The sequence below is a fragment of the Melanerpes formicivorus genome, unplaced genomic scaffold (genome assembly GCF_026170545.1).
Source record: "Melanerpes formicivorus ecotype bairdi unplaced genomic scaffold, bMelFor1.0.p_v2 SCAF_16, whole genome shotgun sequence".
Lineage (NCBI taxonomy): Eukaryota > Metazoa > Chordata > Aves > Piciformes > Picidae > Melanerpes > Melanerpes formicivorus.
Genome location: NW_027142368.1, coordinates 12,386,479 through 12,413,442, shown reverse-complemented (window position 1 = coordinate 12,413,442; position 26,964 = coordinate 12,386,479). Strand labels below are relative to the sequence as shown.

Sequence of the window (26,964 nt, the reverse complement as noted above, 5' to 3'; positions counted from 1 at the left end):
GGAGCGTTTCCGGTTCCGGCGGCGGTGGCGGCGGCGGCGGCAGCGGTGTCCGCGTGAGCCCTCGGGAACGTCGCGGCGGTTTCCCCCCCCCCCTCCCCCCGCGTGCGCGCCTGTTCTACCGGAACCGGAAGTAGAAGCGGAACCGGAGCGGGCCGCAGTCGGTACCTACCATGGCGCTGATCTGCTCCAGTGAGTGCGAGGCAGCGGAGGAGGCCCTCGGAGAAGGGGGGGGCGGGGTTACCGGGCAGGGGGCGACCGCTCTGTGGGGTTACCGGAGGGGGGGTGGTGGGGGGATTCCTCAGCTGTAAGACTACCGGGCTCGGGGTCCCCGGTGTGTGGAGGCGGCGGCTGGCAGGGCCTGGCAGTGCCGTAACCCCCTGCTCGCCTTCTCGCCCCGCCGTAGTTTCCAACGAGGTGCCCGAGCACCCCTGTGTGTCCCCGGTGTCCAACCACGTCTACGAGCGGCGTCTGATCGAGAAATACATCGCAGAGAACGGCACCGACCCGGTCAACAACCAGCCGCTGTCTGAAGAGCAGCTCATCGACATCAAAGGTGGTGGGATGGGGGGGAGGGAGGATGGATGGATCGCTGTGGTTCCCCTGGGGGAAGATGCCGGACACGGCAGCTCCGCCTAGTCTGAGAGGAGCTGTGTGTCCCCAGGGTGATGGTGGCAGCCTGGGATTTCCCGAGGGATCACTCAGTGATGCTCTCAATGGGCATTGGGTCACAACAACCTCGTGAAGGCTCCAGGCTGGGGGCACAGAGGCTGGAAACTGCTCAGTGGAAAAGGACCTGCGGGGGTGGTGGCAGCAGCTGGGGATGAGCCAGGGGGTGCCCAGCTGGCCAAGGAGGCCACCAGCAGCCTGGCCTGGAGCAGCAAGAGTGTGGCCAGCAGGAGTAGGGCAGGGATTGTCCCCTGGACTTGGGCACAGGTGTGGCCACAGCTGGAATCCTGAGATCAGTTTTGGGTCTCTCACTCCTAGAAGGACACTGAGGAGCTGGAGCAGGGCCAGAGAAGGGCAACCAAGCTGGAGAAGAGGGCTGGGGAGGAGCAGCTGAGGGAGCTTGGGGTGTTGAGCCTGGAGCAAAGGAGGCTGAGGGGAGACCTTCTGGCTCTCTGCTGGGGCCAGGTGGGGGTTGGACTCTTCTCCCAAGGAACAAGTGACAGGGCAAGAGGAAAGGGTTTCAAGTTGCCCCAGGGAATGTTTGAATTGGCCATGAGGAACAATTTGTTGCCCTTGAGGGTTGTCAAGGCCTGCCCCAGGCAGTGGTGGAGTCCCTATCCCGGGAGGTGTTTCCAGGCCATGGTATGGTGGTGCTGAAGGCCATGGTATGGTGGTGCTGAGAGCCACGGTATGGTGGTGCCCTGGCAGTGTTGGGTGAAGACTTGGACGCCAATCAGAGGTCTCCTCCAGCCACAGCAATCCCACGATGAGCAGGGCAGCTTAACCCTCGCTCTGCTGAGCTTCTAAAGCTGAGCTGCAGGGCCCAGGTTGCTGAGGGGGTGTCAGGGCAGCAGTGGGGCTGTCTGCAGGGCCTGCCCAGCACGTCGAGCACACAGCTGACGCATTCCCTCCGTCTCCCTGGCAGTCGCCCACCCGATCCGTCCCAAGCCTCCGTCGGCCACCAGCATCCCGGCCATCCTCAAAGCCCTGCAGGATGAGTGGGTGAGTGCTGGGCAGGCCGCTGAGCGCCGCCTCTCGGCCCCCTTTCCCTGCCTGACCCCGCCTCGCCCTGCAGGACGCCGTCATGCTGCACAGCTTCACCCTCCGCCAGCAGCTGCAGACCACGCGCCAGGAGCTGTCCCACGCTCTCTACCAGCACGACGCCGCCTGCCGCGTCATCGCTCGCCTCACCAAGGAGGTCACCGCCGCCAGAGAAGGTGACGCGGGGCCCCCGGGCACGGCTCGGGCGCGTCTCCCACCTCCACCGCTCACACCCTTCCTTGTTTACCCTCTCTCCCGCAGCCTTGGCGACTCTGAAGCCCCAGGCCGGCCTCATCGTGCCCCAGACGGTGCCATCGGCCCAGCCCAACGCTGCGGTGAGTCCCTGCTGCCTGCCTCAGCCCTCCTCCCCTCCTCGCCTCCTCTCCTCCGAGCTGCCGGGACCAGCTGCCGTCCCTGCTCTGAGCTGCCAGGCCAAGCTGCCAGGCCCGGCTGCCATCCCTGCTCCCAGCTCCAGGGCCCGGCTGCCATCCCTTCCTCCCAGCGTGTCCAGCTCCATCCCTTCCTCCCAGCATGTCCAGCTCCATCCCTCCCTCCCAGCGTGTCCGGCTCCCATCTCTCCTCCCAGCGTGTCCAGCTCCATCCCTTCCTCCTAGCGTGTCCGGCTCCCATCTCTCCTCCCAGCGTGTCCGGCTCCATTCCTCCCTCCCAGCGTGTCCAGCTCCATCTCTTCCTCCCAGCATGTCCAGCTCCATCCCTTCCTCCCAGCGTGTCCAGCTCCATCTCTCCCAGCGTGTCCAGCTCCATCCCTTCCTCCCAGCGTGTCCGGCTCCATCCCTTCCTCCCAGCGTGTCCAGCTCCATCCCTTCCTCCCAGCGTGTCCGGCTCCATCCCTTCCTCCCAGCGTGTCCGGCTCCATCCCTTCCTCCCAGCGTGTCCAGCTCCATCCCTTCCTCCCAGCGTGTCCGGCTCCATCCCTTCCTCCCAGCGTGTCCGGCTCCATCCCTTCCTCCCAGCGTGTCCGGCTCCATCCCTTCCTCCCAGCGTGTCCGGCTCCATCCCTTCCTCCCAGCGTGTCCAGCTCCATCCCTTCCTCCCAGCGTGTCCAGCTCCCATCTCTCCTCCCAGCGTGTCCGGCTCCATCCCTTCCTCCCAGCGTGTCCAGCTCCATCCCTCCCTCCCAGCGTGTCCAGCTCCATCCCTTCCTCCCAGCGTGTCCAGCTCCATCCCTTCCTCCCAGCGTGTCCAGCTCCATCCCTTCCTCCCAGCGTGTCCAGCTCCCATCTCTCCTCCCAGCATGTCTGGTTCCCGTCCCTCCTCCCTGTGTAACCAGCTCCTTCCTCCATGCCCTGCAGGGAGCTGGGGAGTCGATGGACCTGGGAGAGCTTGCAGGCATGACCCCCGAGATCATCCAGAAGGTAAAAGGCGCTGTGGTGGTGCTGCTGCAGGCCCCAGCGGGGGCTGCTCCCCAGCCTTCCCCCTCCGGACCACTTTTCCCTTTTTTTGTAGCTCCAAGACAAGGCCACGGTGCTGACCACGGAGCGCAAGAAGGTGAGTGGCCTCCCTTCCCCCTAAAGAGCAGCCACAGCAGCCTGGTTGTACCATGGCCTGAGCGATCTCTGTGGTCATCTCCTCGCTGCTTTCCTTCTGCAGAGAGGGAAGACGGTGCCAGAGGAGCTGGTGAAGCCAGAGGAGCTCAGCAAGTACCGGCAGGTGGCTTCCCACGTGGTGAGTGTTGTGATGGGGCTGGAGAAACCCTGCCCTCCTGGTGAGCCCACACCCAGAATCCTGGCCTCAGTTTTGGGCCCCTCACTCCAAGAAGGACATTGAGGAGCTGGAGCAGATCCAGAGAAGGGCAACCAAGCTGGGGAAGGGGCTGGAGAGCAGGGCTGGGGAGGAGCAGCTGGGGATGTTGAGCCTGGAGCAGAGGAGGCTGAGGGGATACTTTCTGGCTCTCTGCAGCTCCCTGCAAGGAGGCTGGAGCCAGGTGGGGGTTGGGTTCTTGTGCCAAGGAACAAGTGACAAGATGAGGGAATGACCCCAAATTGTACCCCAGGGGAGGTTTAGCTTGAACATGAGGAACAGTTTGAACAGCTCCTTCTCCTTGAGGGTTATCCAGGCCTGGCCCAGGCTGCCCAGGGCAGTTACAGAGTCCCTATCCCTGGAGGGCTTTCCAAGCCTTGGAGCTGTGGTGCTGAGGGCCATGGTTTGGTGGTGCCCTGGCAGTGCTGGGTGAAGGGTTGCACTCCATGATCTTGGTTTCCAACCCAAACCATTCCATGGTTGTGTAAGCAGCAGATCTGCTGCTGGGCATGGCGAGGAGAGGACTGTGGCTGTGCCAGTGGCGTGGAGGTGGCACAGAACCTCTCCAGATCTTCTCAATCCACCCTGGGGGTGTTTTCTTGCTTGTGGCATCAATCTGGTGTCCTCTTCCCTCCTGCAGGGGCTGCACAGTGCCAGCATTCCTGGGATCCTGGCCTTGGATCTGTGTCCTTCCGACACCAACAAGATCCTCACCGGTAAGGGCAAAGCTCCTCTGCGTCCTGGGGGCTGCCTGGTGGCAGCAGGTCCCTCTCTCCCTGCTGATAGGAGTGGGGCAGCAGCCCTCATGGCAAAGCTGCTGAGGATGGTGGTCCCCAGGAGGAGCAGGTGGGTTTGGACCTGGCTGGCCACAGGCTGGTGCCTCTGACCTCTGCCTGCTCTCTTCCCCAGGAGGGGCTGACAAAAACGTCATCGTCTTTGACAAGAGCTCGGAGCAGATCCTGGCCACGCTCAAGGGCCACACCAAGAAGGTCACCAGTGTCGTCTTCCACCCATCTCAGGTGTGCTCAGGCTCACATTTGGCCTCTTTCCTCTCAGCCAGGCTGCCCCAGATCAGGTTTCTGAGCCCTTTTCTGGTGAGGTCTCTCTGCTGGTGCTCATGGGCCGGTCTGTACCTGTTGGCACCTTCCTTGGGTGAAGGCTTTGGATGTTTGGAGAAGAGGAGACCTTCTGGTGGCCTTTCAGTGCTTGAAGGGGCTGAGAAGAAAGCCAGGGACAGACTTTAGAGCAGGGCCTGTTGTGACAGAGCGAGGGGGAATGGTTTGGAGCTGAAAGAGGGAGATTCAGACTGGAGAGAGGGGAGCAACGTTTGACCCTGAGGGTGGTGAGAGCCTGTCCCAGGGCGCCCAGGGAGGTTGGTTGGGGCTCTGAGCAACCTGCTCTGGTTGGGGCTCTCCCTGCTGGCTGCAGGTGGGGGTTGAGCTAGATGGGTTTCAAAGGTCCCAAACCACTCCTGTGACTCTCCATGAATATTCCTGTCCCTTCTCTGTCTCTCTAGGACTTGGTGTTCTCAGCTTCTCCTGATGCCACCATCCGCATCTGGTCTGTGCCCAACGCCTCCTGCGTGCAGGTTGTCCGTGCCCACGAGGGCTCCGTCACGGGGCTGAGCCTCCATGCCACGGGTGATTACCTCCTCAGCTCTTCTGATGACCAGGTGAGACTCACCCCTGGCCCACAGAGCAGCCCCAGCACCGCTCCTGATCTTCCTGGAGTCACCACTCTGCTCCTCTCTCCTGCAGTACTGGGCTTTCTCTGACATCCAGACCGGCCGTGTCCTCACCAAGGTGACAGACGAGAGCTCTGGCTGTGGTAAGGCTTCAGGCCTGAGTGTTCCCACCCTGGGGGGAGTGTGGGAAGCCTGCAGAGAAGGAATTCTGCTCAGGTCCCTAGAGCTCAGAAGAACGTGGTGGGGCTTGATAACCAAGTCAGAAGGACTTCCTCAGCCTTCCAGATAGAATCCATAAGGTTGGAAAAGACCTCCAAGATCATCAAGTCCAGCCTGTCACCCATCTCCCCTTGTGTCTCCCCAGCTCTCACCTGTGCCCAGTTCCACCCTGATGGACTCATTTTTGGAACAGGGACAATGGATTCTCAGATCAAGATCTGGGACCTGAAGGTAGGGCTGGTCCTGAGGGGGGCATGTTGGGGGGATGTTTGGTTTGAAGCCCAGCAGAGTCTTCAGACCAAGGCATGGAGAGCAACTGAGAGAAGCAGTAAGGAGCAGGAGGGTCCAGAGGCTGCCAGCACTGCTGTGGGATGAAGCTCTGCAGGGTGTGAGGGTCTGGCTTGGTCCCATGGCTGGGGATCTGTCAGGGATGTGCTGGAGCTACCCAGCTTTGGCTGTTGAGGGCAGCAAGAGCATGTGGAAGCTTCCACCAGGAGGAGTGTGGCCAGCAGGAGCAGGGCAGGGATTGTCCCCTGGGCTGGGCACTGCTGAGGCCACAGCTGGAATCCTGGGGGCAGTTTTGAGCCTCTCACTCCCAGAAGGACATTGAGGAGCTGGAGCAGGGCCACAGGAGGGCAACCAAGCTGGGAAAGGGTCTGGAGAAGAGGGCTGGGGAGGAGCAGCTGAGGGAGCTGGGGGTGTTGAGCCTGGAGCAGAGGAGGCTGAGGGGAGAGCTTCTGGCTCTCTGCAGCTCCCTGCAAGGAGGCTGCAGCCAGGTGGGGGTTGGGCTCTTGTGCCATGCAACAAGTGACAGGACAAGAAGAAGCAGCCTCAGGTTGCCCCAGAGGAGGTCTAGATTGGACATGAGGAACAATTTGTTGCCCTTGAGGGTTGTCAAGGCCTGAGCTGGCTGAGCTGTGGCTGCAGGGCTCTCCTAGGCTCTGCTGTGCCAGCTGCAGGTCCCTGCTCACAGCCCCTCTCTCCCTCCCTCGTCCCCAGGAGCGCACCAACGTGGCCAACTTCCCAGGCCACTCTGGGCCCATCACCAGCATTGCCTTCTCAGAGAATGGCTACTACCTGGCCACAGCAGCAGATGACTCCTCTGTCAAGCTGTGGGACTTGAGGAAGCTCAAGAACTTCAAGACACTGCAGCTGGACAACAACTTTGAGGTGTGTGAGCATCCCCTTTCCCCCCTCACTGGGCAGGATCTTCTCCCAGTGCCCACCACAGGGATCACAGGGCAAGTCTGAGGTAGAGGTCCTGGCCAGGCCTGGCACCCCAAGAAGCTGCTGGAAGCTCCCTGGGGCAGGTTTGAAGCTTTGTTGCTCTTCTCTTGCAGGTGAAATCTCTCATCTTTGACCAGAGTGGCACCTACTTGGCCCTGGGTGGGACAGATGTCCAGATCTACATCTGCAAGCAGTGGACCGAGATCCTCCACTTCACTGGTGAGGGGCTGGGGATGGTGGGAGGGCAGAGAGGGGAAGGGAGGAGGTGTGGAGCTCCCCTCCTGAGGGAAGGAATCACTTCCCTGGCTTTGTGGAGCGTGCTGGGGGGGATGCAAAACGCTCCCCACCCCCCTCAGAAGACCCTCTGGTGGCTTCCCCGCCTCGGCTTTCAGCCTCCTTCAGCGGGGGGCGGGCGTGAAAGCGACCAAAGTCTCCCCGTGCCACCACCACTCCTGGTGGGGAGAGGAAGGGCCAAACTCCCCTTGCTGCCCTAACCAGGAGCTGTTTTCCCTCCCCCAGAGCACAGTGGCCTCACCACAGGGGTGGCTTTTGGCCACCACGCCAAGTTCATCGCCTCGACGGGCATGGACCGCAGCCTCAAGTTCTACAGCCTGTAGCCTCCAAGGTGGGGCTGGGGGGGGCTGGTCTTGTTGGCCTGCTCTGGGGCTCTGGTTTGGGTGGGGGGGGGGGGGAGAATTTGGGCTTAGTAGAAGTTGGGGGGGAGGGCTACAGGTGGTTCATCACTTCTCCAGGCTCTCTGCTGCGTAGCTGTTTGGCAGGGGAGAAGTTTGGGGTCACCTTCGCCTCGCTCTGGAGCTGTTGGGTTGGGGTTTTAGTTTCCTCCTTTTGTGTTTGGTGTGTGACCCCACTTGGGGTGGGGTTCTTTTTTTGTGTGTGTGTGTGTCTGTCTGTTTGGCTTTAGGTTCTGCTTTGTGGCTGTAGCTGATGCAACAAACTGGTTCCAGCCTTGCTGGGTGGGTGGTGGTGGTGGTGGATCTGTGCGTGGAAGGAGGGTGGTGGGAGGGGAAAGGCCATGAAGGGGTTTTGTAAGCAGTTCTCTAGTTTCACTGAGGAAATAAAGAAGCTGTTGAGCAGAGGGCTGTGTGTGGCAGGCCCCATCATCATCATCATTCTCCTCCTCAGGGGGGAGGAGGAAGGCTCTGGGGTGTCACACAGGAGAGGGAGAAGGATGGGGAATGAAGCTGGTGAAGGGGCTGGGGCACAGGTCGGGTGAGGAGCAGCTGGAGGGACCTGGGATGGAGAAAAGGAGGCTGAGGGGAGACCTCCTGGAGGCAGGTTGGGCTCTTCTGCTGAGGAGCAAGGGATGGGACAAGAGGAAATGGCCTCATGTTGACCCAGGGGAGCTTTGGGTTGGACATGAGGAACAATTTCTTGTCCTTGGGGGCTGGCAAGGCCTGGCCCAGGCTGCCCCAGGGCAGTGGTGGAGTCTCCATCCCTGGAGGGGTTTCCAAGGCCTGGAGCTGTGGTGCTGAGGGTTTGGTGGTGCCCTGGCAGGGCTGGGTTGGGGCTTGGACTCCCTGACCTTAAAGGTCTCTTCCAAGAGAAAAGATTGGCTGCTTCTGGGCCCATCAGACCCCAGTGGAGCTGGGGGGAGCTGTGGGTGCTGCCAGCTGTGAGATGGGCACCAGAGCCCCTCCTCTTTCCCCCCATGCCCAGGGACAAAGCAGCCACCAAGCCGTGCTGGGCACTGTTTTATTTGTGCAGCTTGCCTGGAGACGTCCAGCAGCATCTGGCTGGAGGCAGGAGCTGTGCAGGAGGAAGAGGAGGAGGAGGAGGAGAGTGAGGTAGTGCTGGGAGGAAGGAGAAGCTTAGGGAGTTGAGGCACCACTCACCCAGCAGCTGCAGTCTCATCCTGTGTGCAGCTTGGGCAGCCTGGGGAGGATGACTCCTCCCTGGGAGCTGACCGTCCCCATGGCTCCAGCTGGGGCCTCGTCCTCTGCAGACCTCCGTGCTCCTGGGGAGGGGCAAGGGGTTGGCCTGGAAAGCTGAGGGGCAAGGTGGAGGGTCCCCAAGGGGCTGGTGGTCCCCAAGGGGCTGGTGGTGGCCCCCAGACTCACGTGAGGGCATCCCAAGCTGGCAGGAGGGCCGGCAGGGCTCGGGCTGGGCGAGGTGACAGACGGAAGCGCTGCAGGAGATGTACACCTGAAAAACCACGGGGGGGCTACCAGCGGGGCCAGGGGGCTTGCCAGCACTTGAGGAGCTGAGGAGGAGCAGCAGGCAGCTCTGAAGTTGCTGAGCAAGGCCTGGGGGTGGTGCTGCTCCACTCACCTCTCCCTCCAGCGCTGCCATGGATGGGGGCTCCACGAAGGTGAAGGTGGAGATGGCGAAGCGTTGGTAGTGGCTGGGGAAGGGCAGCTGGGGGGAGGCTGGGCCCACAGGTATGAGCTGGGTCCTGTAGTTGTCCCCTGTGAAGGGACACCTGGAGAGAACCACAGAGTTGTTAGGGCTGGAAGGGAGCTCAAGGCTCAGCCAGCTCCAACCCCCTGCCATGGGCAGGGACACCTCACACCACAGCAGGTTGCTCACAGCCACCTCCAGCCTGGCTGCAAACACCTCCAGGCAGGAGGCTGCCACCACCTCCCTGGGCAGCCTGTGCCAGGCTCTCACCACCCTCCTGGGGAACAACTTCTTCCTCACATCCAATCTCAATCTCCCCATTTCTAGTTTTGCTCCAACCCCCCCAGTCCTATCCCTCCCTGACACTCTCCAAAGTCCCTCCCCAGCTTTCTTGCAGCCCCCTGCAGATCCTGGAAGGCCACATTGAGGTCTCCTGGGAGCCTTCTCTTCTCCAGACTGAACAGCCCCAACTCCCTCAGTCTGTCCTCACAGCAGAGCAGCTCCAGCCCTCTGCTCATCCTCATGGCCCTTCTCTGGGCACCTTCCAGCACCTCCAGATCCTTCCTGGCACAGAGGCTCCAGAACTGGCCCCAGAGCTCCAGCTGTGGTCTCAGCAGAGTGGAGCAGAGGGGCAGAATCCCCTCCCTGGCCCTGCTGGTCACAATTCCCTTGCTGCAGCCCAGGCTCTGCTTGGCTCTCTGGGCTGCCAGTGCTCACTGCTGGCTGCTGTTGAGCTTCTCCCTCCCCAGCACCCCAAAGTCCTTTTCTCCAGGGCTGCTCTCAAGCCAGTCCCTGCCCAGCTTGGGATTGCCCTGACCCAGCTGCAAGGAGGACCTTTGACTGATGCAAGTGACCATCTCTACACCACTCCAGCTCCCTGTTGTCCCCCATCCCTGCTCACCCATCCACCAGGATGGGCCACTGGGGCCCTGCTGCTGTGTTGGTGCTGGGGGCTGCCCAGCAGTGGTGCAGGACCAGCACCAGGTTGGGGTCTGTCTTCTGCAGCAGCCGGACCTCCACGTAGATAGGGTCCCGCAGGACCTTCACCAAGGGGTAGTCCCCACTGGGGTGGTAGGAGCTGTAGGTCTCATCTGTGGGGAGGGTGAGAGGCTGAGCCAGGTGGAGGTCCAGCAGATGAGAGCATGCTGGAAGGGTTGGAGTGGGAAGAGACCTCTCAACACCCTGGAGTCCAACCCTTGACCCAGCACTGCCAGGGCACCACGGCTCCAGGGCTCTGACATCCCTCCAGGGGTGGGGGCTGCTGCACCACTGCCCTGGGCAGCCTGGGCCAGGCCTTCACAGCCCACCTGGGGGTGGGTGGTTCTCTTCACATCCCACCTGAACTTCTCCTGGGGCAACTCGAGGTCATCTCCTCTGGTCCTGAGCGGGCTACTCACCAGTGGCAATGCGTAGCTGGAGCCCCAGTGGCCCCAGCATGGCCAGGGGAGTGGAGGTGGGGGGCACAGCCACTTCCATGTGGAGTGGCAGGAGGTCAGTGGCGTTGTAGATGCAACGAGCCTGGAGGCTGTGGGGGAGCAGAGCACGCCTGGCTGCCCCTCCCTCCTCCTCCAGCCCCTCAGCCAGGGATTCCCAGCTCCAGAACCAGTCAAGGAGGAGGGGGAGCTGGTCTGGGTGTTGCTGGAGGCTAAGGGGGGCTGGATGGGCTCTGCTTGGGGGGGGGGGGGGTGATGCTGGCTTACATGTAGATGCTGTCCCTTGTGATGGAGCCCCGGGGAGCCCCTTGAACGTCAACGGTCGAGATCAGCTGGTTCTCATAGATCAGCCGGTCCTCCAGCGCCTGGGGGGCACACAGCCGGGGGGGGAGGTCCTGGGGGCTGGGGGTGGTGGGTTGGGCTGGGGGTGGTGGGTTGGGGCGTGGTGGGTTGGACAGGGCTGGGTTGGGCTGGAGGGGGTGGGTGGGACTGAGCTGGGCTGGGTTGGGTTGGATTGGGGGGGCTTGGGTTGGGCTGGGCTGGAGGGGTTGGGTCGGACTGGGCTGGGTTGGGTTGGGCTGGAGAAGGTGGGTTGGACTGGGATGGGTTGGGCTGGAAGGGGTGGGTTGGACTGGGCTGGGCTGGGTTGGGTGGTGTTGGGTTGGGCTGGAGGGGTTGGATTGAGGGGTGTTGGGGTGGGCTGGAGGGGTTGGATTGGGGGTGTTGGACTGGGCTGGAGGGGTTGGATTGGGCTGGAGGGGGTGGGTTGGACTGGGCTGGGGGGAGTGGGTTGGGCTGGGTTGGGCTGAGGGGTGTTGAGTTGGGCTGGAGGGGGTGGGTTGGACTGGGCTGGGCTGGGTTGGATTGGGGGGTGTTGGGTTGGGCTGGAGGGGGTGGGTTGGACTGGGCTGGGCTGGGTTGGATTGGGGGGTGTTGGGTTGGGCTGGAGGGGGTGGGTTGGACTGGGTTGGGCTGAGGGGTGTTGAGTTGGGCTGGAGGGGGTGGGTTGGACTGGGCTGGGCTGGGTTGGATTAGGGGGTGTTGGGTTGGGCTGGAGGGGGTGGGTTGGGCTGGGTTGGGCTGAGGGGTGTTGAGTTGGGCTGGAGGGAGTGGGTTGGACTGGGCTGGGCTGGGCTGGGTTGGATTGGGGGGTGTTGGGTTGGGCTGGAGGGGGTGGGTTGGACTGGGCTGGGCTGGGTTGGATTGGGGGGTGTTGGGGTGGGCTGGGCTGGGGGGCTGGTTCCCATCCCTACCTGCACGGTGGTGCCGCACTGGGTGACGGCGAAGCGGAACATGACGAAGGCCTCGCTGAGCCTGAGGGGCTCGCAGCCAGGCTGGCTGCTGGCCAGCCTCACGCTGTCCAGGTTGTAGGGCTGGGTGCCCAGGCCCCGTGGCACCACCACCACAAAGTGCCCGTCCAGCAGGCACTGCACGGTGGCTGCGACAGGAGGGGGCGGCTCCGTCAGCCCGCCGGGGCCCCGCAGCCGCCCCGGGCAAGCGGTGGCCGAGGCCAGGGGGCGACCCCGGGGCCCCCAGCCAGCCTCCCACCTGTGTTGCCGTAGTAGCAGGGTGTCACCCTGTCCATGTCGTTGTAGCAGCAGCCTGCCTGCACGCAGGCCTCCCGCCCCTCCGCGGCCACGCAGGGCATCTTCCCCGCCGGCACCTGGCACTGCTCCCGCGTCAGCTGGGTGCCTGGGGTGCCAGAGAGGGGGCAGTGCCCTCAGCCTCACCCTGAGCACGGTCCTGGCCTGCTCACCCCCTGCCCAACCGTCCTCCTGCTCACCCCCTGCCCAACCATCCTCCTGTGCATGCCTGACCTGCTCACCTCTGCCCAACCATCCTCCTGCTCACCCCCTGCCCAACCATCCTGCTCACCCCTGCCCAACCATCCTCCTGCTCACCCCCCTGCCCAACCATCCTGCTCACCCCCTGCCCAACCATCCTGCTCACCCCCTGCCCAACCATCCTCCTGCTCACCCCTGCCCAACCATCCTCCTGCTCACCCCCTGCCCAACCATCCTGCTCACCCCCTGCCCAACCATCCTCCTGCTCACCCCCTGCCCAACCATCCTGCTCACCCCCTGCCCAACCATCCTGCTCACCCCCTGCCCAACCATCCTGCTCACCCCCTGCCCAACCATCCTCCTGCTCACCCCTGCCCAACCATCCTCCTGCTCACCCCCTGCCCAACCATCCTGCTCACCCCCTGCCCAACCATCCTCCTGCTCACCCCCTGCCCAACCATCCTCCTGTCCACGCCTGACTTGCTCAACCTCTGCCCAACCATCCTCCTGTGCATGCCTGACCTGCTCACCCCCTGCCCAACCATCCTCCTGCTTACCCCCTGCCCAACCATCCTCCTGTCCACACCTGACCTGCTCACCCCCTGCCCAACCATCCTCCTGCCCACCTTTGACCTGCTCACCCCCTGCCCAACCATCCTCCTGCCCACACCATGTGTCCCCTCACACCTGTGACCTGCTGCTCCCAGGGACAAGGAGGTCCCAAACCCCAGCTAGATGCTACCACAGAATTAACCAGGTTGGAACAGACCTTTGAGATCATCCAGTCCAACCTATCACCCAGCACCATCTAAGCAACTAAGCCATGGCACTAAGGGCCTCATCCAGGCTGGTTTTAAACACCTCCAGGGATGGGGACTCCACCACCTCCCTGGGCAGCACATTCCCATGGCCAACCTCTCACTCTGGGGAGAACTTCTTCCTCACACCCAGCCTAAACCTCCCCTGGCACAGCTTGAGACTGTGTCCTCTCATTCTGGGAGAAGAGACCAACCCCCTCCTGGCTACAGCCTCCCTTCAGGTAGTTGTAGAGAGTCTCCATCCCACCCTGGTGACCTACCTGCCCCTGCTGAGGGGTAGAAGAGAGCCATGGACTGCAGCAGACCGGCCTGGGGTTGGAGCCTTGGATGTTCCAGCCCTGAGTGGAGCTGAGCCTGAAGGCCAGGACGTACCATACCTGGTCGGGACTGGAGTGCTGGGCCTGCAATCTCCCCTTGGGAGCTGCTGGCATGGACCAGCCCAGCTTGGTTCTGGAGGCCAGGGTGCAGAAGCCCAGGCTGGGAGTGGGTCTGAAGGCTGGGGCGAGAGAAGCCCGGTTGGTTTGGGGCTTGAGCTCCTGTGTGGATGAAGCCTGCTTGAGTTTGAGCAGCAGTGTGTGCTGAGCCAGACTGCACACTGTGGTGCACCAGCCCCAGATGGGTTTGGGTCTGAAACCCTGGCTGAAGAAGACCTGGCTGGGATTGAGCTCCTGGTTGCACCAGCCCAGGACGGTTTGGGGTGTGAAGACCTGGCTGGGGTTGAGGTCCAGGGTTCAACAGCCCAGGACGGTTTGGGGTGTGAAGACCTGGCTGGGGTTGAGGTCCAGGGTTCAGCAGCCCAGGACGGTTTGGGGTGAGAAGGCCTGGCTGGGTTTGAGCTCCAGGGTTCAACAGCCCAGGACGGTTTGGGGGGTGAAGACCTGGCTGGGTTTGAGCCCCAGGATGGACCAGCCCAGGGCGGTTTGGGGTGTGAAGACCTGGCTGGGTTTGAGCCCCAGGATGGACCAGCCCAGGGCGGTTTGGGGTGTGAAGACCTGGCTGGGTTTGAGCCCCAGGATGGACCAGCCCAGGACGGTTTGGGGTGTGAAGACCTGGCTGGGTTTGAGCCCCAGGATGGACCAGTCCAGGCCTGTGTGGGGTGTGAAGACCTGGCTGGGTTTGAGCCCCAGGATGGACCAGTCCAGGACTGTGTGGGGTGTGAAGACCTGGCTGGGGTTGAGCTGCAGGGTTCAGCAGCCCAGGACGGTTTGGGGGGTGAAGACCTGGCTGGGGTTGAGCTGCAGGGTTCAGCAGCCCAGGCCGGGTTTGGGTCTGAAGGCCTGGGCGAAGGAGCCCTGGTTGGGTTTGGCCAGGCTGGACGGGGGGCTGCCTGCCCGGGCGGGTTAAGCCCTGCTGGGTTTGGGTGTGAAGGCCCAGGTGAGCCTGGGCAGGTGGGGCTGGAAGCCCTGGGTGAACCGAAGCGGGCTGGGGCTGGGGCTGCAGCCCAGGGCGCAGCAGGACAGGCTGGGTCTGAGCCACGGAGTGAAGCTGCTCCGAGTGGCCTTGGGAGCTGCCGAGCTGGGGTCTAGAGACAGGGAGTGAAGACTGGGAGACGTGGTGCAGGAGGCCAGGCTGGGACAGGGGGACCAGGACATCGCTGTGGGCTTGGTGGATGCCGCTGCCCTGAGCTGCCTGGCTGCCATCCCTGAGGATCTCGAAGTGCCCTGGCTTGGGGCAGGTCATGTTGACTGCATAGGAGGCTGCCACGGCCCCGCCGAGCAGCAGCTCCTCCAGCTGCACCCGCAGCAGGTAGCGGTCGTCCTGTGGTGGGACAGGAGAGACAGGCACAGGGTGACAGAACCAGCATTCAGCTTGGAAAAGCCCCTCAGGGTCACCAAGTCCAAGGTTCACCCCAAGGTGAACCTACTCTCCAAAGCTCACCCCTAAACCCTATCCCCCCAAGCGCCACATCCAGAGCACCTTTAAACACCTCCAGGCTTGGGGACTCAACCTCCTCCCTGGGCAGCACGTTCCAAGGCCTGACTCCCACCCATGGACAGTCACCTCCAGCACTGAGGGAACCCCAGGAGTGGGCCAGGACCCTCACCTTGACCAGGACGTGGCAACCATCATAGCCAGAGGAGAAGATGACAGCACCATCCCCGCCGGTGCTGAGCCAGTGGAGGCAGATAGAGCAGTTGGCCACATCGAAGCGGGTGCCAAACTCGTCTGTGGGGACACCATGGGGGTGGGGGGTGGGATGGAGGTGGCACAATCAGGTGCCACGCTGCTCCCTGGGGTAGGCAAGCACGCAGGAAACCCTCCCTGGGTTCTCAGCAAGCTCCTTCAAGCCATTGGGCACATCCTAGCAGGGCACCGATACCCTGGGGCACTCAGGGGCTTGGGGTACGCAGGTTGATCCAGTGCAGGCCACCCCGAGGAGGGGCATGGGGGGGCTTCCACCCTCTGGTGCCACCAAGGGCTGGGGGTAACCAGGTTTATCCAGCACAGGCCACCCCGAGGAGGGTCACAGGAGGGCTTCCACCCACTTGAGGTACCAAGGATTGGGGTAACCAGGTTGGTCCAGCACAGGCCACCCCGAGGAGGGTCATGGGGGGCTTCCACCCTCTGGTGCCACCAAGGGTTGGGGATAACCAGGCTGATCTAGCACAGGCCACCCCAAGGAGGGGCATGGGGGGGCTTCCACCCTCTGGTGCCACCAAGGGCTGGGGGTAACCAGGCTGATCCAGCACAGGCCACCCCAAGGAGGGTCATGGGGGGGCTTCCACCCTCCAGTGCCACCAAGGGCAGGGGGTAACCAGGTTGATCCAGCAGGGGCATGGGGGGGCTTCCAGCCTCTGGTGCCACCAAGGGCTGGGGGTAACCAGGTTGATCCAGCAGGGGCATGGGGGAGCTTCCAGCCTCTGGTGTCACCGAGGGCTGGGGGTAACCAGGTTGATCCAATAGGGCATGGGGGGGGGCTTCCAGCCTCTGGGACCATCAAGGGTTGAGGGTAACCAGGTTGATCCAGCACAGGCCACCCCAAGGAGGGTCATGGGGGGCTTCCAGCCTCTGGTGTCACCGAGGGCTGGGGGTAACCAGGTTGATCCAGCAGGGGCATGGGGGGCTTCCAGCCTCTGGGACCACCACTCACCCATGACTTTGAAGCGGACGCTGCGGCCACGGCTGGGGTAGGCCTGGAGCTGCATCCCATAGTCCCCACAGTCGTAGCGGTACCGGAGGAGAGAGAAGGCAGCTCCTGGCCACTGGCACAAGAGCAGAAGCAGCAGGAGGAAGCAGCAGCCCCGGCCCATGGTGCTGCTGGTGGCCAGAGCAGGAGGCTCTCCGTGGGTCAGCGCCGAGGAGGTGGATTTATAGGCAGGCAGAGCAGGGATCAGCTGACCGGTGGGGCTGTGCCAGGCTGGTGCCTCCTGCCTGAGCTCTGCCCAGGGCTCCTCGCTCCCCTGCCGCCGCTGCCCTCGCTGCCCCCCGGCCCCGCGCTCACCTTCCGTGGCCGTGCCGCGCTGACCGGGCAGGAACGCGGAGCCGGGCAAAGAGGCACCCTGGGAGAGCCTCCTGCCGGGGGAGAGGGACAGGAGCTGGCACCAAGCCCAGCAGGCAGGCGGAAGGGGCTGGCATGTGCCCACCTGCCCTCTGGCCACACAGCCCTGGGGTTGGACGCAAGCTGTTGGGGACAGCGGTGGCGCCTGGCTCCCCGGTGAGCACCCCAAGGCAGCCATAGGACTGGGAGCCTGGTGAGGGACCAAGGGAGGTTTAGGGGCCCCTTCTCCATGGTGGCTGCCACCCCTAGTGCCCCACTGGCACCACAAGCCCTTCAAAGAGCACTTGGTCCTGTGGAGATGAAGAGTCAGGAGAAACTCTTCTCCCCAGTGAGGAATCAAGACCTGCCCTGAGCACTGCAAAGGGCCAGGGGATGCCCAGGTCACCCCTGGGTCTGGTTGTCACCTGCCTTTGCTCTGGGGTTGCTCCCCTGCACCTCACTCTCATGCCATCACCCCAAAGCCAGCATGGTCATGGTGCCACCCCCTGTGCCATGGTGGCCCCAAGACACTGCAGCAGGTGTCACAGTATCACAGTATCACAGTATCACTTAGGTTGGAAAGGACCTCGGGGATCATCGAGTCCAACCTGACACCGCAGACCCCATGACTAGACCATGGCACCAAGTGCCACGTCCAATCTCCCCTTGAACGCCTCCAGGGTCGATGACTCAACCACCTCCCTGGGCAACCCATTCCAATGCCGAATGACTCGCTCGGTGAAGAACTTCCTCCTCACCTTGAGTCTGAACCTCCCCTGGCGCAGCTTGAGACTGTGTCCCCTTGTTCTGGTGCTGGTTGCCTGGGAGAAGAGGCCAACTCCCTCCTGGCTACAACCACCCTTCAGGTAGTTGTAGAGGGCAATAAGGTCACCCCTGAGCCTCCTCTTCTCCAGGCTAAACAATCCCAGCTCCCTCAGCCTCTCCTCATAGGGCTTGTGTTCAAGGCCTCTCACCAGCCATGTTGCCCTTCTCTGGACACGCTCAAGTGTCTCAATGTCCTTCTTAAACTGAGGAGCCCAGAACTGGACACAGTACTCAAGGTGCGGCCTAACCAGAGCAGAGTACAGGGGCACTGACCTCCCTGTTCCTGCTGGCCACACTATTCCTAATGCAGGCCAGAATGCTATTGGCCCTCCTGGCCACCTGAGCACACTGCTGGCTCATATTCAGGTGGCTGTCGATCAGCACACCCAGGTCCCTCTCTGTCTGGGAGCTCTCAGCCACTCCGACCCCAGCCTATAGCTCTGCATGGGATTGCCATAGCCAAAGTGCAGCACTCGGCACTTGGACTTGTTGAAAGCCATCCCATTGGACTCTGCCCATCTTTCCAGTCGGTCGAGGTCCCTCTGCAGAGCCTTTCTACCCTCTAATTGACTAACATCTGCCCCTAACTTTGTGTCATCTGCAAACTTGCTGATGACTGACTCTACCCCTTCATCCAGATCATCAACGAATATGTTGAAGAGGACAGGGCCCAGCACTGATCCCTGGGGGACACCACTGGTGACTGGCCTCCAGCTGGATGCGGCACCGTTCACGACCACTCTCTGGGCCCGGCCCTCCAGCCAGTTCCTAACCCAGCACAGAGTGTAGTGGTCCAATCCACAGGCTGACAGCTTAGTCAGCAGTTTGCTGTGGGGGACGGTGTCAAAGGCCTTGCTGAAGTCTAGGTAGACCACATCCACAGGCCTCCCCACATCCACCAGGCGGGTCACCTGATCATAGAAAGAGATCAGGTTGGAGAGGCAGGATCTGCCCTTCCTGAATCCATGTTGGCTGGACCTGAGCCCTTGGCCATCCTTCAGGTGCGCAGTTATTGCTGCCAGGATAATCTGCTCCATCACTTTCCCTGGCACTGAGGTCAGGCTGACTGGCCTGTAGTTTCCAGGTTCCTCCATCCGACCCTTCTTGTGGATGGGGACCACGTTGGCCAGTTTCCAGTCACCTGGGACCTCTCCAGTGAGCCAGGACTGGAGGAAAATGATGGAGAGTGGCCTAGCTAGCACATCCGCCAGCTCTCTCAGCACCCTAGGATGGATCCCATCTGGTCCCATGGACTTGTGGATATCCAAGTGGCTCAGCAGGTCCCGAACTAACTCCTCATGGATTTCCAGGGTATTACTCTGCTCCCCGACCCCAACGCCCAGCTCCGGAGACCACTCGTCCTGAACTCCTGCCTTGCTGTTAAACATTGAGGCAAAGAAGGTGTCCAAGGGGTGTGGGTGCCCTGGAGGTGTTCCATGCCAGGTTGGATGAGGCCTTGAGCAACCTGAGCCAGTGGGAGGTGGCCCTGCCCATGGCAGGGCTTTGGAACTGGATGATCTTGAAGGTCACTTCCAACCCAACCCCTTCTGTGAGTCTCTGATGGTGTTCCCCTGAGGTGCCCAGCGTGGTCAGACAAGGGTGCCCAGTTTAAGCAGTGCCCTGGAATGAGGAGGCAGGAGCTGGGTCCCCTCAGCTGGCTGCTGAGCACCTTGTGGGTTCCTCCCCTTAAGAGTTTCCCATCTGGGACTTACCTTTATTGCAGCTTAAACTGAGTCAGCCCTCCCCTTGCTGATGTGATGGTCCCAGCCAGCTCCTGCACCCTGCCCTGGCACAAGCTGGGTGTGAACGTGCCCAGGCGCCCATTTGCCACCCTTCAGCCGTGCCCAGGTGCCAGCCTCAGCAGTTTTTTTATCTAGAGCAATGCCCTGCAGTGGTGCCAGGGCTGGGGCATCTCCTACTTCTCTGGGCAGCCTGGGACAGGCTCTCACCACCCTCAAGGTCAAACATATCTCCCTTCTCTCCAGTCCAAATCTCTCTGTGTTCGTTCCAAACCTTCAGCCCTTGTCCTGGGCACAACAGGCCCTGCTCAAAAGTCTGTCCCCAGATTTCTCCTCAGCCCCTTTAAGCCACCAGAAGGTCTCCCTTGGAGCCTTCTCTTCTCCAGGCTGAATAACCCCAACTCTCTCAGCCTGGCCTCACAACAGAGGGCTTCCAGCCCTCCCATCACTGCTGTGACCTCCTCTGGCTCTGCTCCAACAGGTCCCTGTCTGTGCTGAGGACTCCAGAGCTGCCCCAGCACTGCAGCTTGGTCTCAGCAGAGAGGCAGAATCCCCGAGCTGCCCCAGCACTGCAGCTTGGTCTCAGCAGAGAGGCAGAATCCCCTCCCTGCCCCTGCTGCCCACCCTGCTGGGGATCAGCCCAGGCCATGGCTGTCTTCTGAGCCAGCTCACCTCCAGCTTTTCATCCCCCAGCACCCCCAAGCCCTTCTCCACAGGGCTGCTCTCCAGCCCTTCACCCCCTGCCCCAAGCCAGGTGCAGAAGGTCTCTTCCAACCTGGTTTATTCTACTCCCTTCAGAGCCTTGGACCTACACATACAGAGGGCTCCTCCACTGTGCCATCAGCAGGAGCTCAGCACCAACAGGCCACGAGCAAAGGATGCAGGGGGCAGGATCACAGCATCCCAGCAGGGTGGGGGTTGGAAGGGACCTCTGGAGCCCATCCAGGCTAAAGCAGGGGCACCCCCAGCAGCTTGCCCAGGAGCACTGCACTTTATTGAGTGGTGAGGCAAACCCTGGGGCAGCCCCAGCCCCTTCCACCGCCTCCCCACGGCCCTCACAGCTTCCCGGTGGCGACAGAACCCAAGTGGAGCTGCAAGAAGCTGATGATCTCCTGCCAGGAGTGCTCCTGGGCTTTGGCATGGGGTTGGGCTTCACCTCCCCACACCAGGGGCCTGGGGGAGCCCCGAAGGCTGGACATGCTGCAGAGGGGGGAGCCAGGAGGTTCTATCAAGTGCCCAGCCCCGGGGTAGGAGAGGAGGCGGCAGCTCCCCGGCGGCATCCGTGCCATGGCCAGCTGAGCAAAGAGCTTGCTGTTGACGCTCCTGTCAGCTTCTCCCACCACAAAGAGGACCTTGCCTCGGATCTTCTCGGTGGGGATGGCTGAGGTGCTGTAGGCAGGGTCCTGGGGGTCATCAAAGACGGCCGAGTTGTCCATGGCCCCCAGCTCCGTGAAGACCACTCGCTCGACGCAGTAGGGGATGGGGGGCATGAAGAGGTCCTTGTAGACCAGGGGGTTGCCATGGAGGGAGGCTGTGCCGTTGATCCACACCGTGGCCACCACCTGGGGGAGGAAGGTGGCCATGGCCAGGGCCACTTCTGCTCCTTTGGAGACGCCGACGACTCCCAGGCCAGGGCCTCGCACCTGCGGTGGGAGCGGATGGAGCCCAAGGGGCAGCAGGGCTCAGTGCCTGGCCACTGGGACAACCTGCTGGCCTGGGCAGCCCTGGCCACCATCTCCTTGGGATGTCCCCAGGACAGCTGGCATGGGCAGCCCTGCTCACCAGGACATCCTGCTCACTGGGATGTCCCCAGGACAGCTGGCGTGGACAGCCCTGCTCACCAGGACATCCTGCTCATTGGGATGTCCCCAGGACAGCTGGCTTGGACAGCCCTGCTCACCAGGACATCCTGCTCACTGGGATGTCCCCAGGACAGCTGGCTTGGACAGCCCTGCTCACCAGGACCTCCTGCTCACTGGGATGTCCCCAGGACAGCTGGCTTGGACAGCCCTGCTCACCAGGACATCCTGCTCACTGGGATGTCCCCAGGACAGCTGGCTTGGACAGCCCTGCTCACCAGGACATCCTGCTCACTGGGATGTCCCCAGGACAGCTGGCTTGGACAGCCCTGCTCACCAGGACATCCTGCTCACTGGGATGTCCCCAGGACAGCTGGCTTGGACAGCCCTGCTCACCAGGACATCCTGCTCACTGGGATGTCCCCAGGACAGCTGGCTTGGACAGCCCTGCTCACCAGGACATCCTGCTCACTGGGATGTCCCCAGGACAGCTGGCTTGGACAGCCCTGCTCACCAGGACCTCCTGCTCATTGGGATGTCCCCAGGACAGCTGGCTTGGACAGCCCTGCTCACCAGGACATCCTGCTCACTGGGATGTCCCCAGGACAGCTGGCTTGGACAGCCCTGCTCACCAAGACATCCTGCTCATTGGGATGTCCCCAGGAGAGCTGGCATGGACAGCCCTGCTCACCAAGACATCCTGCTCATTGGGATGTCCCCAGGAGAGCTGGCTTGGACAGCCCTGCTCACCAAGACATCCTGCTCATTGGGATGTCCCCAGGACAGCTGGCATGGACAGCCCTGCTCACCAGGACATCCTGCTCATTGGGATGTCCCTGGGAGAGCTGGCCTGGACAGCCCTGCTCACCAGGACATCCTGCTCATTGGGATGTCCCCAGGACACCTGGCATGGACAGTCCCTGGTCACCATCTCCTTGGGATCTCCCCAGGAGAGCTTGCTCCTGGGGATGGCCCTGGTCACCAGGACATCCCATGCAACCAAGCTCTCCTTGTTCACCACTGCCTTCCTGCTTGCCAGGACATCCCCAGGACATCCCTGGTGAGTGGGGGGGGGGGGTCTCCTGGTGAGCAGGATGTCCTTCATGGCCATCACGGCATCCTCCTCACTGAGCTGGTCCCCAGGAGCCGCCCATCCTGCCACAGAGCTCACCTTGGGGTGCTGGAGGAGCATCTCAGCTGCCTCTTCAAAGTAGCCCAGGTCGAGCTGGGCCATGGTGCTGGGCAGGTCGTCGTAGCCGAAGAAAGCCAAGGCCAGCACGGCGAAGCCCCTGCTGGCCAGCAGCCCTGCGCGGAACTCGATGAGGCCACCGGCGCCCCCAAACAGGTCGATCACCCCCGGGAAGGGTCCCGCTCCTGTGGGCAGCCAGACAGAGAGAGACCATCACCCACGGAGGGGAACAGCCCCCAGCGCCGTCCCACCCGGCCCCCAGGCATCCCCAAGGGCTCCAGGCTGGGCGCCCCGAGGTGCCCCTGTAGCTCACCGGGCGGCAAGAAGAGAGCCCCCCGGACCCTGCCCTCCTTGACGGGCAGCCGGCGCACGCCGGGACCCACGAACCAGCGCTCAGCCTGGCAGGAGGCCAGCGGCGGCTCCGGGGGGCTGGCGGCCAGCTGGAGGCCGTCGAAGACCTGCAGCCGGACGAGGAAGGGGCTGCCGGCCACGTCCTTCTTGAGCAGGCGGCGGAAGGGTCTGTCGGGCTGCAGGAACCAGAAGAGCCCCATGGGGCAGACGCCCGCGTAGCTGCCCCCCAGAGCGGGCTGGCGCCCGGGGTCCACCTCGCCCCCGGGGTCGGCGCGGAAGAAGGCTCGAGCCTGGAAGTCCTGCCCCTGCTCGTCGGTCAGCGCCGCCCGCAGGGTGACCAGCTGGGCAGGGCGCAGACCCCGCACCCGCACCCGCACCCGCCGGTCCGACAGCGACCGCTCCGGCGTCACCGTCACCTCCACCATGCCGCAGCTGCGGGAGCACAGGAGGGGAGGGGTTGGGAGGGACCGCCGGAGATCATCCAGTCCAACCCCCCCCCTGCCAGAGCAGGAACATAGAACCCAGCACAGGAGCATAGAACCCAGCACAGGAACGCATCCAGATGGGGCTTGGAGGGCTCCAGAGGAGGAGACTCCACAACCTCCCTGGGCAGCCTGCTCCAGCGCTCTGGGACCCTCCCAGGGAGGTTCCTCCTCATGTTGAGGTGGAACCTCCTGTGCTGGAGTTTCTAACCATTGCTCCTTAGAATCACAGAATGGTCAGAGTTGGAAGGGAGCTCAAGGCTCAGCCAGCTCCAACCCCCTGCCATGCCCAGGGACACCTCACACCACAGCAGGTTGCTCACAGCCACCTCCAGCCTGGCTGCAAACACCTCCAGGCAGGAGGCTTCCACCACCTCCCTGGGCAACCTGTGCCAGGCTCTCACCACCCTCCTGGGGAACAACTTCTTCCTCACAGCCAATCTCAATCTCCCCACTTCTAGTTGTGCTCCATCCCCCCCAGTCCTATCCCTCCCTGACAGCCTCACAAGTCCCTCCCCAGCTTTCCTGCAGCCCCCTGCACATCCTGGAAGGCCACAATTAGGTCTCCTTGGAGCCTTCTCCTCTCCAGCCTGCACAACCCCAACTCCCTCAGTCTGTCCTCACAGCAGAGCAGCTCCAGCCCTCTGCTCATGCTCGTGGAACCTCCTGTCCTCTAGTTTCTATCCATTGCCCCTTGTCCTGTCACAGGGTGCAGCTGAGCAGAACCTGTCCCCTCCCTCCTGACCCTCAGCTATTGACAGACATTGATCAGATCCCCTCTCAGTCTTCTCCTCTCCTGACTGAACACCCCCAGGGCTCTCAGCCTCTCCTCACAGGGCAGTGCTGCAGTCCCTGCAGCATCCTTGTAACCCTCCATGGACTCTCTCCAGCAGATCCCTGTCCCTCCTGAACTGGGGAGCCCAAAACTGGAGGCAATACTCCAGGTGAGGTGTGGAGATGAGCATCACAGCCCCTGAGCACCCCGTGGTTGGTTGCCCACTCCACTGAGGGAGGAGGAAGCTGCTTGGTGGCCCACGGTGGGCTGGCAGCAAGGGACCATCCCCAGGGATCCCAAGGAGGGCCACAGAGGGGGTCTGCAGCCCAGCTGCTCTCACTGCAATCCCTGAGGACATGGAGCACCAGACCCCTCCCACCCCAAAAACCCTCTCCAGCAGCTCCCACCCCACCCCCCAAACCCACCCAGCAGCTGGGTCACCCCCAGGGCCATCCCTTTTCCTTCTGTGCCCCTAGCACCCACTGTCCCCTCTCCCCATTCTGCTCCTCAGCACCCCAGGGTCAAACCAGGGTAGGGGGTCTTGAGGTAGGGGCTACAACCCCCCCCCCCCCCCCAGTCCTGCTCAGAGCCACCCCATTTTCTTCTGTCCCTCAGCCCCAGTGTCCCCTGCAGCCACCATCCCCTTTCCCCATCTTCTTCCTCTATACCCCAAGACAGAGCCAGGGTAGGGGGTCCTGGGGGTAGGGTCAGTTGGCTAAAGCCCCCCTCCCCCAGGTCAGAGTCACCCCCTTTTCATTCTGTCCCTCAGCCCCAGTGTCCCCAGCAGCCAGCACCCCCTCTCCACCCCCCTCCTCCTCCTCTGCACCCCAGGGCAGCACCAGGGTAGGGGGTCCTGGGGGCAGGGGCTACAACCCCCCCAGTCCTGGTCACAGCTACCTCTTTTCACTCTGTCCCTGAGCCCCAGTGTCCCCCACAGCCAGCATCCCCTCTCCCCCACCTCCTCCTCCTCCTCCTCTGCACTCCAGGGCAGCACCAGGGTCTTGGGGGCAGGGGCTACTGGGGGGCGGTGGCTCCGAGCCTCCCCCCACCCCCCTCCCCAGTCCGATCCATTGGCTCCCCAAGGGCAGGAGGGAGGGAACCCAGCGAGCTGCTGGCCCCCGGCCAGCTCCGGGAGGAGACAAAGCCACGGCCCCAGCGCAAAACCAGCCCCGCCACGAAGCTGTGCTCGCCCACCGGCTCTGCAGCTGCTGGGGGTGGGCTCCAGCCCCACACACCGCCCCCCCCTCAAGGTTCCCAGCACTCTTACCCTGCCGGGCGGAAGGCTGACTGCCGCCGTTGCGCTGCGAAGAGGCGGCAGAGGCTGGGATCTGCTCGTCCCGAGCCTGGGCAATCATTAGCCCGAGAACCAACGAGGGCAGAGCCCTCCCGCCCCATGACCCTGCCAGGCTGGCACCAGTCCCGCAGCCCCGCGGAGCTGCGCAGGTGCCCACGGGCCAGGTGTCCACCCCCCTGCCTGTGGCACCCCTAACCCCCGCCCCCCCCAAAAAAAACCCACCCCAACTCCTACTTGCCTTCCCCAGCTCCCTGCTTTCCTCCTCCAATTCCTACTTCCCTCCTCCAATTCCTCCTCCCCCTCCAATTCCTACTTCCCTCCCCTTCAGTTCCTACTTCCCCCCCCCCAAAGTTCCTACTTTCCACCCAGTTGCTTCCTCCCTCTTCTTTCCTCACCTTCAATTCCTACTTCCCTCCATCAAACCCCTATTTTCCTCCTCCCAATTCCTGCTTCCACTCCCAAATTCCTACTTCTCCCCCCCCCAACATTCGTGCTTCTCCCCATTCCTACTTTGCCCTGCAGTTCCTCCCTCTTCCCTTTTCTTGCCTTCAGTTCCTGCTTCCCTCCCCCCAGTCCCTTTCCTCCTCCTTCAGTTCCTGCTTCCCTCCCCCCCGTCCCTTTCCTCCTCCTTCAGTTCCTGTTTTCCTTCTCTCAACTCCAGCTTCCACTCCTAAATTCCTACTTCCCCCCAGTTCCTCCTTCCCCCCACTAATTCCTACTTCTCCCCCCCTAATTCCTCCTTACCAATTCCTTCCTCCCCATCCTTACCTTCCTCCCCTCCACAGCTCCTCCTTACCCCCTTCCCAATTCCTCCTTTCCCCTTCACTTCCTACTTCTCCCCTAATCTCCCCTCAATTCCTCCTCTTCCTTTCCCACCTCAATCCCTTTTCTCACCCCAGTTCCCACTTCCTCCCCAATTCCTGCTTCCCTCCAACTCCTTCCCTCTCCATTCCTGCTTCCCCTTCCCCCCCAGCAATCCTTCCCCAAACTCCTACTTCCCTCCCCCCTACTTTCCCTTCCCCTTTGGGTCTGCTGTGATGCCCTCAGCCTCTCCTTAACCCATCACTGCCACAAGCCTGTGCCCCCCTCCCCAACAGGAAGCTCCTGGGCACCACCACACCTCACCTTATTCTCCCTGCAGCCTCCTATTTGCCTCCTCCCCCCCCCCCCCCAACTTCAATCCCACTTGTGCCCACTTTGATCCCCTCCAACCCTCATCCCACTGGTCTGGCTCCCAGCAGGCTGCAGACCAAGAGCAAGCAAAACCAGGAAAGCTGAAGATTAGGGAGGTTGGAGGGGGGTTACCCCACCAAGCCCTTCCAAGACAGCCTGCCCACCCCACTCTGCAGCTCCCACCCCCACCCCAAGCAGGGTTACAGCAAGCTGAGTGGCACTCTGCCCCCACTCCCATCTCCACAGTCCCCTCCCCTCTGTGACAAGCTCCAGGGCTCAATCCCAGGGGCATGACAGCTCCTCCTGTTTGAGGAAGGGGAACTTCAGGTGGTGACCCCCACCTCTTTGAGGAGAGAAAAGCTCAGGAGGTGACCTCCTCATCTCTCTGAGGAAGGAGAACCTCAGGGGCTGACCCCTCTTTAAAGAACCACCTCAGGGGGTGATCCCCCAACACCTCTCTGAGGAAGGAGAACCTCAGGGGGGGATCCCCTACACACCTCTCTGAGGGAGGACCTCAGGAGGTGATCCCCCCTGCTCTCTGAGGAAGGAGAACCTCAGGGGCTGACCCCTCTTTAAAGAACCACCTCAGGGGGTGATCCCCCAACACCTCTCTGAGGAAGGAGAACCTCAGGGGGTGATCCCCTAACACCTCTCTGAGGAAGGAGAACCTCAGGGGCTGACCCTTCTTTAAAGAACCACCTCAGAGGGTGATCCCCCAACACCTCTCTGAGGAAGGAGGACCTCAGGGAGTGATCCCCCAACACCTCTCTGAGGAAGGAGGACCTCAAGGGGTGACCCCAGCAAAGCTGGGAAGCCCAAAGCTGGAGCCTCCAGCCCCCCCTTCCCCCACTGATTCACTGGAGGCCAA

The 26,964-nt window shown here is 62.5% G+C and overlaps 3 protein-coding genes across 6 annotated transcripts; 1 reads left to right on the top strand and 2 right to left on the bottom strand.

Annotated features, from left to right (window-relative positions):
- The first annotated feature begins 23 nt into the window (after window positions 1-23).
- PRPF19 (pre-mRNA processing factor 19) lies at window positions 24-7,276 on the top strand. The gene is made up of 16 exons (XM_068148207.1): window positions 24-189; window positions 404-553; window positions 1,592-1,668; window positions 1,742-1,883; window positions 1,969-2,042; window positions 3,021-3,083; window positions 3,175-3,216; window positions 3,319-3,393; window positions 4,109-4,184; window positions 4,378-4,487; window positions 4,985-5,140; window positions 5,226-5,295; window positions 5,517-5,602; window positions 6,371-6,541; window positions 6,712-6,817; window positions 7,118-7,276. Exons 1-16 carry the CDS (start codon window positions 171-173, stop codon window positions 7,213-7,215), a joined length of 1,515 nt encoding a protein of 504 aa, XP_068004308.1. The 5' UTR covers window positions 24-170; the 3' UTR covers window positions 7,216-7,276.
- Window positions 7,277-8,294: 1,018 nt separating this feature from the next.
- LOC137445979 (uncharacterized) lies at window positions 8,295-16,257 on the bottom strand. The gene is made up of 12 exons (XM_068148191.1): window positions 16,083-16,257; window positions 15,036-15,157; window positions 13,252-14,749; window positions 11,938-12,081; window positions 11,643-11,827; window positions 10,657-10,754; window positions 10,354-10,481; window positions 9,858-10,047; window positions 8,888-9,038; window positions 8,677-8,761; window positions 8,452-8,573; window positions 8,295-8,365 (listed from the first exon to the last, which is right to left on the bottom strand). Exons 1-11 carry the CDS (start codon window positions 16,240-16,242, stop codon window positions 8,467-8,469), a joined length of 2,868 nt encoding a protein of 955 aa, XP_068004292.1. The 5' UTR covers window positions 16,243-16,257; the 3' UTR covers window positions 8,295-8,365; window positions 8,452-8,466.
- Window positions 16,258-20,005: 3,748 nt separating this feature from the next.
- LOC137445986 (acyl-coenzyme A amino acid N-acyltransferase 1-like) lies at window positions 20,006-25,453 on the bottom strand. Of its 4 annotated transcripts, XM_068148215.1 has the most exons (5): window positions 25,434-25,453; window positions 24,897-24,930; window positions 22,335-22,804; window positions 22,004-22,206; window positions 20,006-20,676 (listed from the first exon to the last, which is right to left on the bottom strand). In XM_068148215.1, the coding sequence occupies exons 3-5, from the start codon at window positions 22,795-22,797 to the stop codon at window positions 20,089-20,091; spliced, it is 1,254 nt and encodes a 417-aa protein (XP_068004316.1). In that variant the 5' UTR covers window positions 22,798-22,804; window positions 24,897-24,930; window positions 25,434-25,453; the 3' UTR covers window positions 20,006-20,088. The 4 variants fall into 4 exon arrangements, with proteins under 4 accessions (XP_068004316.1, XP_068004317.1, XP_068004315.1 ...); XM_068148216.1 differs by lacking the exons at window positions 24,897-24,930; window positions 25,434-25,453 and adding an exon at window positions 25,319-25,413; XM_068148214.1 differs by lacking the exon at window positions 25,434-25,453 and having other exon boundaries at window positions 24,897-25,077.
- Window positions 25,454-26,964: the final 1,511 nt, after the last annotated feature.